At 38.0% G+C, this 14,658-nt stretch overlaps 1 protein-coding gene across 1 annotated transcript; it reads right to left on the bottom strand.

The window, feature by feature from the left end:
- Nucleotides 1–1,026: 1,026 nt before the first annotated feature.
- Nucleotides 1,027–11,194, bottom strand: LOC136235346 (glucose-6-phosphate isomerase 1, chloroplastic). The gene is made up of 14 exons (XM_066024976.1): nucleotides 10,540–11,194; nucleotides 10,125–10,247; nucleotides 9,405–9,503; nucleotides 9,190–9,273; nucleotides 8,468–8,611; nucleotides 8,318–8,383; nucleotides 3,481–3,549; nucleotides 3,279–3,386; nucleotides 2,566–2,618; nucleotides 2,346–2,484; nucleotides 2,089–2,245; nucleotides 1,850–1,928; nucleotides 1,468–1,534; nucleotides 1,027–1,388 (listed from the first exon to the last, which is right to left on the bottom strand). The coding sequence occupies exons 1-14, from the start codon at nucleotides 11,068–11,070 to the stop codon at nucleotides 1,254–1,256; spliced, it is 1,854 nt and encodes a 617-aa protein (XP_065881048.1). The 5' UTR covers nucleotides 11,071–11,194; the 3' UTR covers nucleotides 1,027–1,253.
- Between the last annotated feature and the right edge of the window lie 3,464 nt (nucleotides 11,195–14,658).

Here is a 14,658-nt window from a genome sequence, read left to right as displayed (position 1 = left end):
TACACACACTTTGAAAAAGTAAAACGACAAAGGTTGATGTATGAGATTCTAATATCACAAAAGAAATATTTTCAAATTGAGCAAGTAAAAACTTCCTTTTTAATATGTTTTAATCTATTATATGAATTATGTAATAATATTTCAAAGCGCGTGCACATATCTTACACATTCAACTTACTCTTTTACAACCGAGTAATTGATTGGCTACAATTTAAGCAAGTTGGTGTAGCTATTTCAACCATTTAAAAGTTTAGGGTGTCAATCAAACTTTTTAAACTTGTAGATGGAGCAAATGATATAGTAACCCTTCTCTTTAAAACATGTTGTTTGTCTCTTTCGTGAGAAATGCGGACGTGCTAAAGAATTATAGTATTCTCGAACTATGAAATTGAATTGAGTGTTTTCTAACTTCTAGATATCAAACGACTGTAAGGAATAAAGAGACCTAAAATTTCAAAGGATTTGATTATCAAAATAATACCGACCTTACAGAAATGATTAAGAACAAACAAAATAAAATTGAAAGGAAATGATGTGGTTGGATTGAAATTAAATTGATGTATACAGACTGAGAAATAAAATTGAAAAGAAAAAACAAATTTGATTGAGATTTAGTTTTTTTTTTTTTTGTATAAAAACAAATTTGAGATAAAATTAATTATTATAATATTAATAGAAATGGTAGGTGGAATAGATATATATTTTTGGTTAAAAGAAAAAATAGTGTTGGAGAAATTGGGTACAAAAAAAATAGAAGTGGTGGGTCAATGTGAGCAAACAAATTTTCAAATTTTAGGGTAGTTGAGGGCATAGTTCCACGTGATAGATCTAAGCTTTAATTTGAAAATTCAAATCGTATTGGCATTAGCAACCGGAACCGGGGCCACATAAGCATTTCGTAAGCAAAAAATGAAAATGATTATTAAACATCGGTGGATTTGCCACAGCCACAGCCCCCACTAATGACCAACCAATAGCTGTAGCAAGATCTGCTCAACAACATTCAACACTTGAATAGCAAGGCAATAACAAACCAATACCAATTAGCTATTCCATTATCTCCTCATTCCAAATAAATTTATACATCAGTTGTGAATTTTGATTAGCAGCTAGTTTACTTGAAGAACATTCAAATGACAAACAAGGAAATTGGGGATTATTTCCAGTGCCCCAAGGGGAAAATCCCACTTCAGGTAGGGTCAAAATCAATAATCTTATTGGAGCTGCTTCTGTTACAAAAACACATCTTCGACTCAACCATATAACTCGTCAACATTACACTCCCCAAGGAAAACTTTGATGCTGCGTGGGGAACCACAACTACCTTCAGCTAAAACTGCCCTATCATTGGCAGCCATGTGTGTAACTATCTTGTATATCATTTCAATCTGAAACAATAACCAAATTACAAGGTTAGAAAACTAAATTAATCTCACAATTAACTTCACGTATATTATTTGTACATACATCTTCGTCTGCATGGCAACGTTCAGCTACTTCCTCAATCGTCAATGCTTCAACAGGATCTTTACAACTAAGAGACAACCCACAATATCAGTGTTTCTAACCACCAGCTTCATTATTCATCATATTTTCAGACTTAAGAATTTTACAGCTTTGGGATATATCCATTTCAAAAACCATTTTCCCTACTCTGAGAGTCAATTTCAAGACAGTTTAAACATTCTTCCATCTTCATAAACTCATTGAATTACTTAATATTTAAACATTCTAACCATCTTCATAAGAACTAATGTTTATGAAGAGATTGGGCTACTTCCACAGCTTATGAAAACACTGCATGAGCAGCGAGGAAATAAAACCGAGATTGCAAAGATGTGACATTTACCTTGCCTCATTTAAAACTGCCAAAATCCGTTTCTGAAGAGCCAATACTTCTCCTGCTGCCTTTTTCCCAGCTTCCACACCTGAAATGAAATTATTCACCGATATTAATGCCAATTACACTATGCATTCATTTCATATGTATTACTTGTACCAAACAGCACATAACTTCAGCTGTTGCAATGGTAGAATTTAATTCAATCAAAATGTAATTCAGAGGCAATTACTACAATAGGTAAATACCAGGTTGATGATAAGCATTTATGTTCACAAGTGAGGCATATATCCCAACTGCTCGTTCATAAAGTGCAACAAGAGCCCCCACTGTCCTAGGTGTCACTTCTTGCACTGTAACTGTTATGGACTCCCTGTTATTAGCATAAAGAGCTGATCTAGTTCCCTGAAATAATCAGTTTCGTCAGGGTAGCATCATATGTCAGAAATAAATTAATTAAGGTAAATGTTCTTTTTTGTATTAAAAAGCCAATGCCATACGGTACCTGTAGCATTCCAAACAAGTAGTCACCACATGTCACACCTGGTTCAAGCTCCCAATCATGACCAGGGGGTCTATCACGTAGAACTTCAATGAAGGTCACAAAGAAATTATGCACGCCATCCCTCAGCTGTTGAATGTACCTGAAAAAATGGATAGGCTGGTACTTCAGGTATCCACATCAACAGCATCAACCATAGATTCAAACAATAAATAGCACTTACGCATGCTGATCCGTGCTCCCTTTATTTCCATAAACAGCGAGTCCTTGGTTAACCTGTAAAATAAGAAAAATTCACATTATTCACAAAAACGAAGAACATACTCAGCCTGAAAGACTTTGCGGAGTAAATGCTTTTATCATAACTTGAAAGCGTTGATAATCCTCAGCGTGATTAACCTGCTAGTAAAAGCATTGATAATCCTCTAAATTAAAACACAAGTTCATTTCATGTTGACATGACATGAAGTATGATAAAATCGTTAATCTCATTGTGCCAAAACCAGTTGCTTAAAAATAGATGATGTTGCTAGTTCATATTAATTAAAGTACATTATTTGTCCAATAAAGTTGATTCAGCGACTGGATTCAGTAACGTGGTAAGCTCCGTGCAAAAATATTTAGATCTGACAAGGAAGCATATTAGTTTCTGATGGCATGATATCCCTAATCACGATGCCAGTATGACCCCTCACCAAGCATGCAAAAATTGCCAAACTATTAATGCTGCAGAGGCCTTATGGAACAGGCAAGTCTCTGATTCAGTAGGCGTCTCATCAAACAAACAACGTAAGCTGTGATGTTAAAGCACTTTTTAATCTTAAAATTAATAATGGCAACTTATCAAGTGGTTATCTTCAGAAAAAAACTTGTCCCTGCAGGAGCAGAAGCCGCAGCACGATTAAGGAGATATTTCATCTAATCGATTGCACATACCCGATTACCATCCAAATCAAACTCCTTCCCCAATGATTCCATGACTAGCTGTTGCAGATACCTACTGAACAGTAATAAGCTGTCCTTATATGGAAGGACGACCATATCCTGAAGGAAGTCCAAAAAAAATAAAGATAAGTAAACAGCACAAGTACTACAAATCCAGAGAGCATACACTTCTGGCTGTGTAGACAGTAAGTACCTTGGATCCTATCCCATCAGATGCCCAGTACCAGCATAAAGCAAGCAAAGCAGCAGGGTTATTCCTAAGCTGGAGAATAAGAAATCCATCAGGAGAAACCCAAAAAGAAAACATAATTGCTAGAGTAAGAAGCAAAGATAGTAGAAAAAGGCAGTTACACTATATATGCAACTATTCTAATAGGGTGTTACAAAATAAATCAACCTAATAGGAACATAATTAGAATATTCCTGGAGTATGGTGCTCCTTAAAAACACCTGGGTAAAAGGGTTCTGCTAGGGTTATTTAGCTAGTAATGAAAAATATATAATTGTTACGACTAGGGGAGTATGTACTCCATGAGTATTCTAAAATTTCTCATGTAATAGCTGTCAACCTAATTAGCTCCCTTGATTGTAGGAACCAGTCATTTGTCACCTTAATTTAAGGAGTAATAGGTGGCTAGTGTGGCTGCTACGTTTCCTTTATTTTAGGAGTAATTATAAGCATATCTTGTATATAAGTGTATTCCTGTGTTTCAGATTGTAATATGAAAAGTTCATTAACTTCCAACAAAGTGTTCAACGTATCCAGAAAAGAAATAAAGAAACAAGTTACCAAAGAACAAAAAATGCAATCACATCGCAAAGGGGGTAATGAAAGCGTACTGGTTGAATGTTAAGAGTGTGTAAGGTTGTACGGGAGTGTTAGAAGGTGGTCTCCTTATTAGTAGATGGGTTTCCTTAGATGTGCATAAATAGATGCAAGTTATATATCTAAATGAGAAATATACTTTTCCCACATAGCCTATTTGGGTCATATTAAGGCGTATCTAATGATCCTGCTAAGGTCTCTGCCATGTCTAATTGGCCAACACCAACTTCTCTCAAAGTTCTAAGAGCTTGGGTTTGACTGGGTACTACAGAAGGTTTATTAAAGGGTATGGTGAAACAAGCAGACCCTTAACTGATCTTCTTAAGAAGGATCAATTCTGTTGGAGTGATAAGGCTAAAGATGCTTTTCTCCAACTCAAAACCATCATGACCACAGCTCCGGTCTTGGCTCTCCCCGATTTCCATCAACCTTTTGTATTGGAGTGTGATGCAAGTGGAGTTGGAGTAGAAGCAGTGCTGATACAGCAGGGCAGACCCATTTGTTACATGTCAAAGGCTCTCAGTCCTAGAAACCAAAGGTTGTCTGGCTAATTACAAGCTTGTACTACCTGGCGCCATTATTTGGAAAACAGCACTTTCATCATCAAGACAGACCAAGAAAGTATTAAGCACCTCCTGGAACAAAAACTGCATACATACTTGCAACATAAGGGAGTCTCCAAGCTGTTTGGCTTAGACTATACCATTCAATATAAGAAGGGGGTGGATAATAAGGTTGCAGATTCCCCTCTCCAGACAACAACAAGAGGTCCTTAAGCCTTCTAGTCAAATTTATGCTTTATCAATGGTATTCCATCCTGGATGCAGGACATACAACACTCTTATGTGGGCGATGCTGCAGCCCATGTGGGCGATGCTGCAGCCCAAAGCCTCATACAACAGCTCTTAGTCAAGCCTAACACACAATTACCTTATTCCTATTCTAATGGTCTTTTGAGGTATAAAGGTAGACTCTATGTGGGTGCTAATACCAATCTAAGGCAGTGAAGCTTGTCATAACTCCCCAATTGGAGGTTCATTCGGGCATCAAGGGAACACTCACCAGACTGCAACTTCACTTTCATTGGCCCCAGCTTATTCAGTGGCACTTGTCACTACTTGGGTGAATTCCTGTGGCACTTGTCAGAGATGCAAAGTTGACCATTCTGCTTACCCTGGTCTGCTACAACCTCTGCCCATTCTAGAAGGAGCTTGGCAAGATATAGCCATGGATTTCATTGAGAAGTTGCCTACTTCTAAGGGGTTTGACACCATATTGGTAGTGGTGGATAGATTCTCTAAGGGTGGGCATTTTATTGCCTTATCACACCCCCTTTACTGCTACCACAGTTGCCAAAGTTTTACTTGACAACATTTTTCGCCTACATGGAATGCCTAAAACTATTGTTTCTGATAGGGATAGGATATTTACTGGAATTTTCTGGAAAGAGTTAATGAAGCTACTCAGCTGAATTTTACAAGTGCTTATCACCCTCAATGAGATGGTCAATCTGAACGGTGGAATCAATGCCATGCGTTTTTTGTACCCTAAGAAATGGAGTTATTGGCTCAGCCTTGCAGAATATTGGTACAACTCCTATCATAGTGCCATCAAGATGAGTCCCTTCCAAGCCTTGTATGGTACTGTTCCTAAGTTGCCAATTCTTCCCAGCACTCCCCTACTGTTGCAGTTGTTGATTCCTTCCTCCATGAGCGTGCCAAGTTAACTTCTTATCTGCAGGATTGCCTCTCTGCTGCTTAGAACAGAATGAAGCAAAATGCATACCTTAAACGCACTGACAGGGAGTTCAACAAAGGTGATCGGGTATTCTTGAAACTCCAACCTTATAGGCAAACTTCTCTAGCCCTTCGCAGCTCTATGAAATTCTCTGCTAAATACTATGGGCCGTTTCAGATAATAGAGAAAGTTGGTAAGGTTGCCTATAAGTTGCAATTACCCCTGACTTGTTGGATTCATAACGTGTTTCATGTTTCCCTACTTAAGCGAAAGGTGAACTCTTCCACCTCCCCTATTACTACTTTAGCACCCATCAAGGATGATGAGTTCTACATCGAACCTGCCAAGATATTGAATTCAAGGCATGCTTATATAGATAGTGAATCTGTTCCTCAGTCATTGGTGCAATGGGTTGGCATGCCCAGTATTGATGCCACCTGAGAATCTGAAACTATGCTTAAGGCTCAATTTCCGGAATTCACGCATTCTTGGGGACAAGAATGTGCTCATGGAGGGGGTATTGTCCTATGAAGCACGGACACGGGTGCGGACGCGGGTGCGGACACGGGTGCGGACACGGAAAACGGCATTTTTAGAAAATATGAGACACGGGTGCGGCGGGGACACCGCAAATTTTATATAATTAATTATATATATATTAGATATAAAAATATATAAAAAACATGCTAAATCACAAATCAGATTATAATTTAGGATTTTTGATAAATTGCATAATTGATCCTTAAATTTTATAAAAAAATTTAAAAAAAAACCCTAATTTTTAACTTTTTTTTACCCCAGCCGTGTCCCGCCGTGTCCCCATCCGTGTCCCGCCGTGTCCCCATCCGTGTCCCCGCCGTGTCACCGCCGTGTCCGGCCGTGTCCCCGCCGAGTCCCCGAGTCCGGCTCGGCCACGGCGACCCCGGGGAAGAGTCCGTGCTTCATAGGTATTGTCACATATGTCCGAAGAAAGAAGGACTAGTTCAGCTATTTACCAATTATGTTAGTTGTTGAATTGCATTAGTTAATTAATATTTTATTTGCATTCTATTGCTTTCTGTTTTGAATTCCCTAAAATAGCTCTAGGAGTTATATAGTTTGTTAGGAATTGTTATTAGCCAGCTGTCTTATGGTACTCTCATGGTACAGGTGTGTAACCATTTCTTTTGTCTTATTCTCTATACAAAGAGAATATTTATGTACTAGCTATTCATCCAAATGATTAATGAAATCACTCTCTAATTCTATTCTTTCTCTCTCTTCTCTCTCTTTCTTATCTCATTCTTCTATCTCATTTCTGATTATTCTCTAGTTAGAATTCTAGATCTAACACCATAACATGGTATCAGAGCCTAGTTTTGGTTTTTAGTTCATGGGTTGAGTTTCCCAGGGGTTTATCTCTGTCTGTAGAAGCTGGTTCTTGGGTGAGTGTTTTCTTCATCTTAGATTGTCTCACCGCAAACTACACAGACTTCTCCTACCGCCGAACGGCAGCCCTGCACAGTCCAATCGCCCGAATCTTCGTGTGTCGCCTTCACATAACATCCACGGAATGTCGGTTTCCGGTGAGGTTTGGTTCGCCGGTGTCACCTCTTCTTCCTCTCTCTGTCCTTACTTTTCTGGTGAATCTCCCTTTGTGTGTTGGTGTTGCTGGCAGCCTCTTCCGTGTTGCTTCAACTGGGTTTTGCTTCTCCTTTTCCTATAAGGATTGTTGTTCCGCTGTCGTGTCTTCGTCCCCTATCTGCCTGTCTGATAGTTCTTTTGGGTTGTGCTTCCCATACTATAATTTAATAACCTAAAGAACCTTGAAGTTTCTTTGAGTGATATTGTTTTGTGAGCTATGTTTCACCATAGATGATATGTTTTGAGTTTCTGCCTCCACTGTTCAGTTCCAACGAAAAAGGCCGCTGTTGCGGGAGAGGAACTGTATGGGAGAAGACCTGCAAGCTGTTACATATATCTGTAACAAGTTGGTTACTCCAGCTTGAGGGGGAGTGTTAGTGTGTGTGTGTAAGGTTGTATAGGAGTGTTAGAAGGGGGGTCACTTTGTGTAAGGTGTATATGGGAGTGTTAGAAGGGGGTCACCTTGTGTAAGGTGTATATGGGAGTATTAGAAGGGGGTCTCCTTATTAGTAGATGGGTTTCCTTGGATGTGTATCAATAGATATAGATGTAAGTTCTATGTATCTAAATGAGATATATACTTTTATTTTCTCCATATCAATAACTTTTCATGCAACTCACTAAGCAATGCATATGCATATGCATTTGCATTCTAAAAGCTAAAGCCTCTCAATAATACAATACAAAGGCCTTCAATTAGCTAACAGAATTTAAACAGCTGAATTCCATAGCTAGACTCTGCGGTACTAGGAAGGAAAAATGAATCCTGAAAACATGAATGGGAATTCAAAAAAATATAAAAAAAAATAAAAAATTTGTCACACAAATTGAAATCAACATTTACCACTGTGGTCCTATTGGCCTCGTCCATCAATGACGCACCAGTAAGCATCCCTCTAATGTCAATTCCCTGAAGTAAAGGTAATTTGTCATGAATTACACCTGAAAATTGGCAAATATGAACTTCATCTTTTAAATCCCAATGGTCATTTACCTGGAGTGCTGCTGGAAGGAGGCCAACTGCAGACATTTCAGATGTCCTTCCACCCACCCAATCGAACATTGGGAATCTGGCTAGCCAACCCTCAATTCTTGCAGTGTTGTCTAGTAATGAATTTTCTTGCGTTATTGCAACACCCTGGATTAAATTATATATACATATTAGTTTCAAATCCAAAAGATGGAAGTGAACTGCGGAACCAAACTTCAGGGAATCTAGATATATGACTTGAAAACACAAAAACAATCAGTTAGGTTATATACCAAATTTACAATAGAATTAAATTAAGTACTTCTCCAATCCCATTACTAAATAATTGCATACTTTAAAAACCAGGTCTTAAAAAAAATCCAATACAAGTAGTTCATGCACAGAAATAACTGCCAAATACTAATAAACAATCACTATGTTGATCATGAAACAGATAATTCAGAGAAGAAACAAAAAAAAACGAAAAAGCCCACTTAACATGTACTGTCCATATCATAAAATTGGAAACAAGCAAATACCAGATGCAAGCATAAAATTTCACAGTGCAAAATAGATAGCCGATTGAGTGCTTCGACATAATACATGCAAGTCAATCTGCATCAGGTCACTTGTTTATTACACATCACAAAGTTCATTTAAACCTCAGTTCTTTGTCTCGTAAGAAATTTAAAGTTCAAAGCATGAGAAAATAAACAAAAGCAGAAACAAGAACCTGAGAATAAGACCTGTTTTGCAAACTCCAGGCCAGTTTCACGAAAGGCCTTTTGTACCTCCAGCAAGCCATTCCTAGTTTCAGGGGTACCTCCACTCTGCAAGGAATTGAACATTGGCATCATGTCAACCATCTAGTACAGTTTCAACAAAATTAATGCATACACATGTCAGTTTAAGCATGCCATGTCAGTGTATTTTCCTAGTAAGGAGTTTGATGTCCAGATACCTTTGAAATCACAATTACAAGAGTGGAAGCCAGCTCAGGGCCAAGTTGAGCAATCTGATGATCGATTCCAGCTGGATCTGTGTTATCAACGAATCTTATCTGTCAAGAAGCAGCTATAATTTGTTAAAATGTCATTCAAATAAAAGATAATTGAAGCATTTATTTAAAGCATAAAAAACTAACAACAGATTTTTTAGTTACTGTAACGAACAGGGAACATAAAACCTCATTATCACGTATTGGTTGTATGTACAACATAACAAACAACTTAAACAACAATTTCAATTTCTAATTCTTGTAACAACATAGAAAGCGCTTATTGGAAAACAAATTCAACCTCTAACAGATACTATGCCTTCTGCAATGCGTAAGAACATCCAAATAAGGTCCAACCATAATAATACATACCCCTCATCAAACAGATAATATGTACTGTTTTGGGCACTCTTACTTAACTGTTAAACTTTTCTCGAAGCCTCCGATCATACATATATTACATTATTAACAAAGAGATAGATGGAGGCTAGGACACATGTTACTGGCGAGAGAGATCTCTCAAGCACGAAACAAGATCATGGAAGACATGTATGACATGAAATGTACTTTCATAATGAAAAAACTACAAATCTTTTTTTTTTATATAAGTCTGCAGGAGTAATGCTTGACATAGTGAATAACAGATTTCAGCAATGAGGAAATAATTTCAACCTTCTAAGATACCTTGAGAGGGGGATTATCAGGCGCCAGAGCCTCTGCAACGAATTGTGGTCCAAGAGCTGAACCTCCAATCCCAACTGAAAGTATTTGTGTAAAACGGCCTTCAGGTGAAGATGGGGGTTTAATCTGCATCAATGTGCAAACAATCAAGTACAATTTACAACAATGTGGCATAAAGTTCTCAATAAAAAGAATAGCTCGATCACAGAATCATAATGACTAATGAGGTTTCACATCTCAAAAGTAGAAGAAATCAGACAAATAGTGGCTTTAATACAGCTTGCTACACAATAATTAGAACGAGTCCATCGCACCATGATTCTCAATTTACCTTTCATCTCGACCAATCAAAATATACGATCCGACATAAGGAACCAAACAAGCGGAGAAATGGAAAAATTGGGGTCACAAGACTGACCTTGCCACTGACGACTTGATCGGCAAAATTGCAAACGGCATCAAGAGTCCGTTCGATCTGCGTTTTCAAAAAAGAGTTAGGCGCGAGTTCCGAATTCCTTAACCAATAATGGCCAACCATTCTCCCTTCATCAGGATTAGCAATAGCTCCCTTCTCCAGATCCTCCATATGTTTAAACGCCTTCTGAAATCGAGGCTCCATCTCTGTGAGGAATTGATCAGTGAAACCAATCCGGCTAACATCCAAATATAGCCCTAGGTCCTTGTGCTGATAGAGCCAGTCCACATATCGCCTCCATAGAGCGCGGGAATCTTTCTCCAATCCTAGCTTCGCCTTGCTTGGAAACTTATCATTTGTATTGGACAAATCGGTGGAGATGTCACGCGCGACAGCCTGAATAGAAAGGAATCGAGGTCGCGTTGTAGATGGAAGCGAGTTGTTTAGTCGAAGGGGAGTGATAGTGGGTTTAAGAAATGGGGTTTTAGATTTGAGGGAAGGAGATGATGAGCAGAGCCCGGAAAGGGAAGCCATAAGGAATCAGCTTGAAAGCAACGATCAACAGGAGTGAAGAAAACAATGAATTAGTCCATTACTGGGTTCGATGGTATCTATTTCTTGTTTTGTCTGTGGGGTGGGTGGGGGGGTGGGGCGGGGGGGGGGGGGGGGTTTCAGGCTGAGATTGTTGATTAGCTGGTTGGCATTGGTTGACAATACACCGTAATTACGATACTAACCTAGCATATTCCCGGGGTTTGACTTTCTCTGAAAATAATGAATGTCCGTTGCCTCCAGATTTTAGCCGGCTTTTCTGAAACATCAAACCATCACTTACTCCGTGTTTTATCATTTTATCAAAAGCCTGATACACAAATAACCCTTGAACTTGTTTAAATGTTGCAACTACCCCCTTAATTTTCAATTGTTATAACTTACCCCTTAAACTTATCCAATTGTAAAACATAGCCCTAAACTGTGAATTTTTTTACCCATACTTGAAGCAACCGTAAAAATGTTTCCTCGGATTCATATCACGCCAAAGATCTGATTATCACACTCCACGAGCGTTGCAGATTTTGTATTTCACGTGTTTCTTCAATTATAGTCCATGTCAGCAATTTGGGGTTATGTTTTACAATTGGACAAGTTTGAGGGGTTATGGTTTACAATTGGACAAGTTTGAGGGGTAAGTTGTTACAATTGAAAGTTGGAGGAGGTAGTTTCAACATTTGAACAAGTTCAGGGGGTTATTTATGTATTAGGCCTTTATCAAACGCTCATATTTCATCCAACTTTTATCAAATTACATCTTTAGCCCTTGTTTTGGAGGAGGTTAATGGAAGTAATGGAATATTAAATATTAAGTTATCCTTGTTTGGGAGTTATTTTTTGAAGTAAATGGAGGTTAATGGAGTTAAATGTTTACTTCCTCTAACCTCCAAACTCTAACCTCCAAATTGGGGGTTAATGGGAGTAACGTAAACTTTTTTAAAATTTCTTATCTCTGTAGAGTAAATTTTACTTTCATTCCCCTCCATATTTAAACTCGCAAACGAAGTTAAACATTTAACTTCATTTACATCCTATAAACTCCCAAACAATGTTAATTTTTAACTTTCCTTTCCATCACTTCACTTTCCTTTCCATTACCTCCTTTAACTCTCACCTCCGTTAACCTCTAAACTCGCAAACAAAAGCTTAATTTTCACTATTACACTCTCCTTATAGCATCTCCAAGAGACTCTTAGTGACCTCTCTAAAAATAATATAAATAATTGACTCTTAGTGATTTAAGAGTGGCTAAGATATATCATCTCCAACAATGCTCCTTATATTCACTCCTTATTTATTATTTTATTATTAAGATTATTATATTACCAATAGTGTGAGGAGAGAGACTCATTAATAGTAAATTATTAATAAAAAAAGAAGTAAGGATGCACTAAGATGTGAAGAGAGACTCTCTATTAATAGAGAGGATGAAGAAGCTCTTAGTGATTTGAGGAGCCACTAAGAGGCTGTTGGAGCTGATTTTTTATTCTCCCTCCTCAAATTTTAACTTAAGAGCCAATTTAAGAGGTTGTTGGAGATGCTCTTACATCTTCTTTTACTTTTTTATTATCATTATTATTGATTTATTGATGAATTTATGTCCTGCTACTAAAAAAAATTCACTTCATCATGTTGTTAGATCTAGCATTATTAGAATTTTACCATAAAAATTATGCTCCTCTAAAGAGAACATAAGCAGACCACCTGAGAAGACTGATATCCTCAACCAGAACATCAAGAAAGCAAAACCAAGTAGCGAAGAATCTCCTATGAAAATCGTGAACCAGGATAATTCAGTTGATAACTGAATGGTTACTGTTTTTGAGATACCTTTCTTGATCTCATCGATTAGTCACAGAAATATCTTGATGAAAAACTCTCCTTCAGAGAGACCTTGGTGGGAACTAAAGCAACTCAGTCTGAGATGAATGAACATATCGAGAAGATTTACTCAGATGATGATATGGATGATGATGATGAATGTCCAGCAATCTATGTTGAGAAAGACGAGAAAGCTAGACTTATAAAACCATGGACAAATTCCCTAATAATAAAACTTCTTAGAAAACAGGTTAGATGTAAATACTTGAAAAAAAGTAGTAAGGAACTGTGGAAGCCCAAAGCTAAAATGGACGTCCTCGCCTTGGAGAATGATTACTTCCTAGTTAAATTTGATTCTATTGAGGATCACAATTTTGTCAAATATGAGGGACCCTAGATAGTCTTGGATCATTACCTCACCATATGACCTTGGTTTTCCAACTTTGATGCCCTCTGGCGAATCTCTATGCTCGGCTTTGTCTTTAGCATCAAGATCCAGTCCTTGTATCTCCCAGTCATAGGAGCACAACCAATATCCTCGGTTTTTACCTCAACAGGCTTTAGGGCATTCCATTTCACAATTAGATGTGCAGTGTATCTCACAAGTATCCGTCCACAACTGAATCTTGTCACGTACGATGGTATATCCTGTGGCAGTCCAAATAGTCTACATAGCCGAGTCGAAGAATAGAAGCATATCAGGTACAATTTGTAAAGCTGGATACAATCAGCATGCATCTTCATCGCCACATGATTGATCCTCCATTAGGTACATGTCCATAGGATATGCTCATTAGTGACAGTGCTAAACCAGGAATGGAAATCATCAAGTGTCAACTCTCTGAAGGTGTTTAGTGCCAAGCCTCGAGACGGAAAGTTCCACGAGTTGTACCTCTTCTAGGGAATCAGTGGTGGCTCAATAACACCAAACTTCTCTTGGAGCCAAAATCTGAAAGATGATCAAAAGACAAAAGCTCGATAAGTTGAAAACCCACAAAGGGCGATTTAGGCAAAAGTCAAGCTAGCTTGTTAGACTGAAAACCCGCAAAGGGCGATCTAGCCAAAATGTATAGCAAAAATAATAACAAAGCCAATCAGATACGATTAATTACATACAGTAGTGAAGGACAACCCGTCTAGTAAGTCTGTAATCCATTACTTCGACCTTCCAAGCATATGAGAGTCTTAACTAGCGCCAGAGTAATGGGACACGCTCCTACAAAGATCTGGTTTACAACTAAAGGGAAATAGGCAAACGTTTGGCAGCGGAAATATCATTTTTTTAACCTATTTCTTTTTCCCAAGATCCGTTAATCGTTATTTCATACAAAGAATGATAGAAGGAAATACCTTTTAGAATAACTATCTACTGTTGCTAGCGAAGTGCCCTCAACTCTAGTTCCGAATTCACGAGCACAAACCAAAAGACAAGATCAAACACGTTAGAATCACAATCGATGAACAACAACCACAATAGATTGCCTCTAATAAATCAACACAAGATCAAGGATAAAGAGAAAGAGATGAAAAATCAATTGAATGGAAGCAAGCGGTAGAAAATCGATCATCTACGGTGGGGGTCGAATTTCTCTCTCCTCGGGATGGTTTGGGTTGGTCGAAATATGCAAGGGGGAGGGGTATTTATAACCTCTTGTATCTAAACCCTAGTTAGATAGAATTAGGTTATTAATTAAGAGTTGTATCCGGAATAAAAACTCTTATTTATTATTATCTATAATAATATCCAAA

The sequence above is a fragment of the Euphorbia lathyris genome, chromosome 7, assembly GCF_963576675.1.
Source record: "Euphorbia lathyris chromosome 7, ddEupLath1.1, whole genome shotgun sequence".
Taxonomy (NCBI): domain Eukaryota; kingdom Viridiplantae; phylum Streptophyta; class Magnoliopsida; order Malpighiales; family Euphorbiaceae; genus Euphorbia; species Euphorbia lathyris.
Note: the sequence above shows the minus strand (reverse complement) of the source record. Positions and strands in the feature narration are given on the sequence as shown.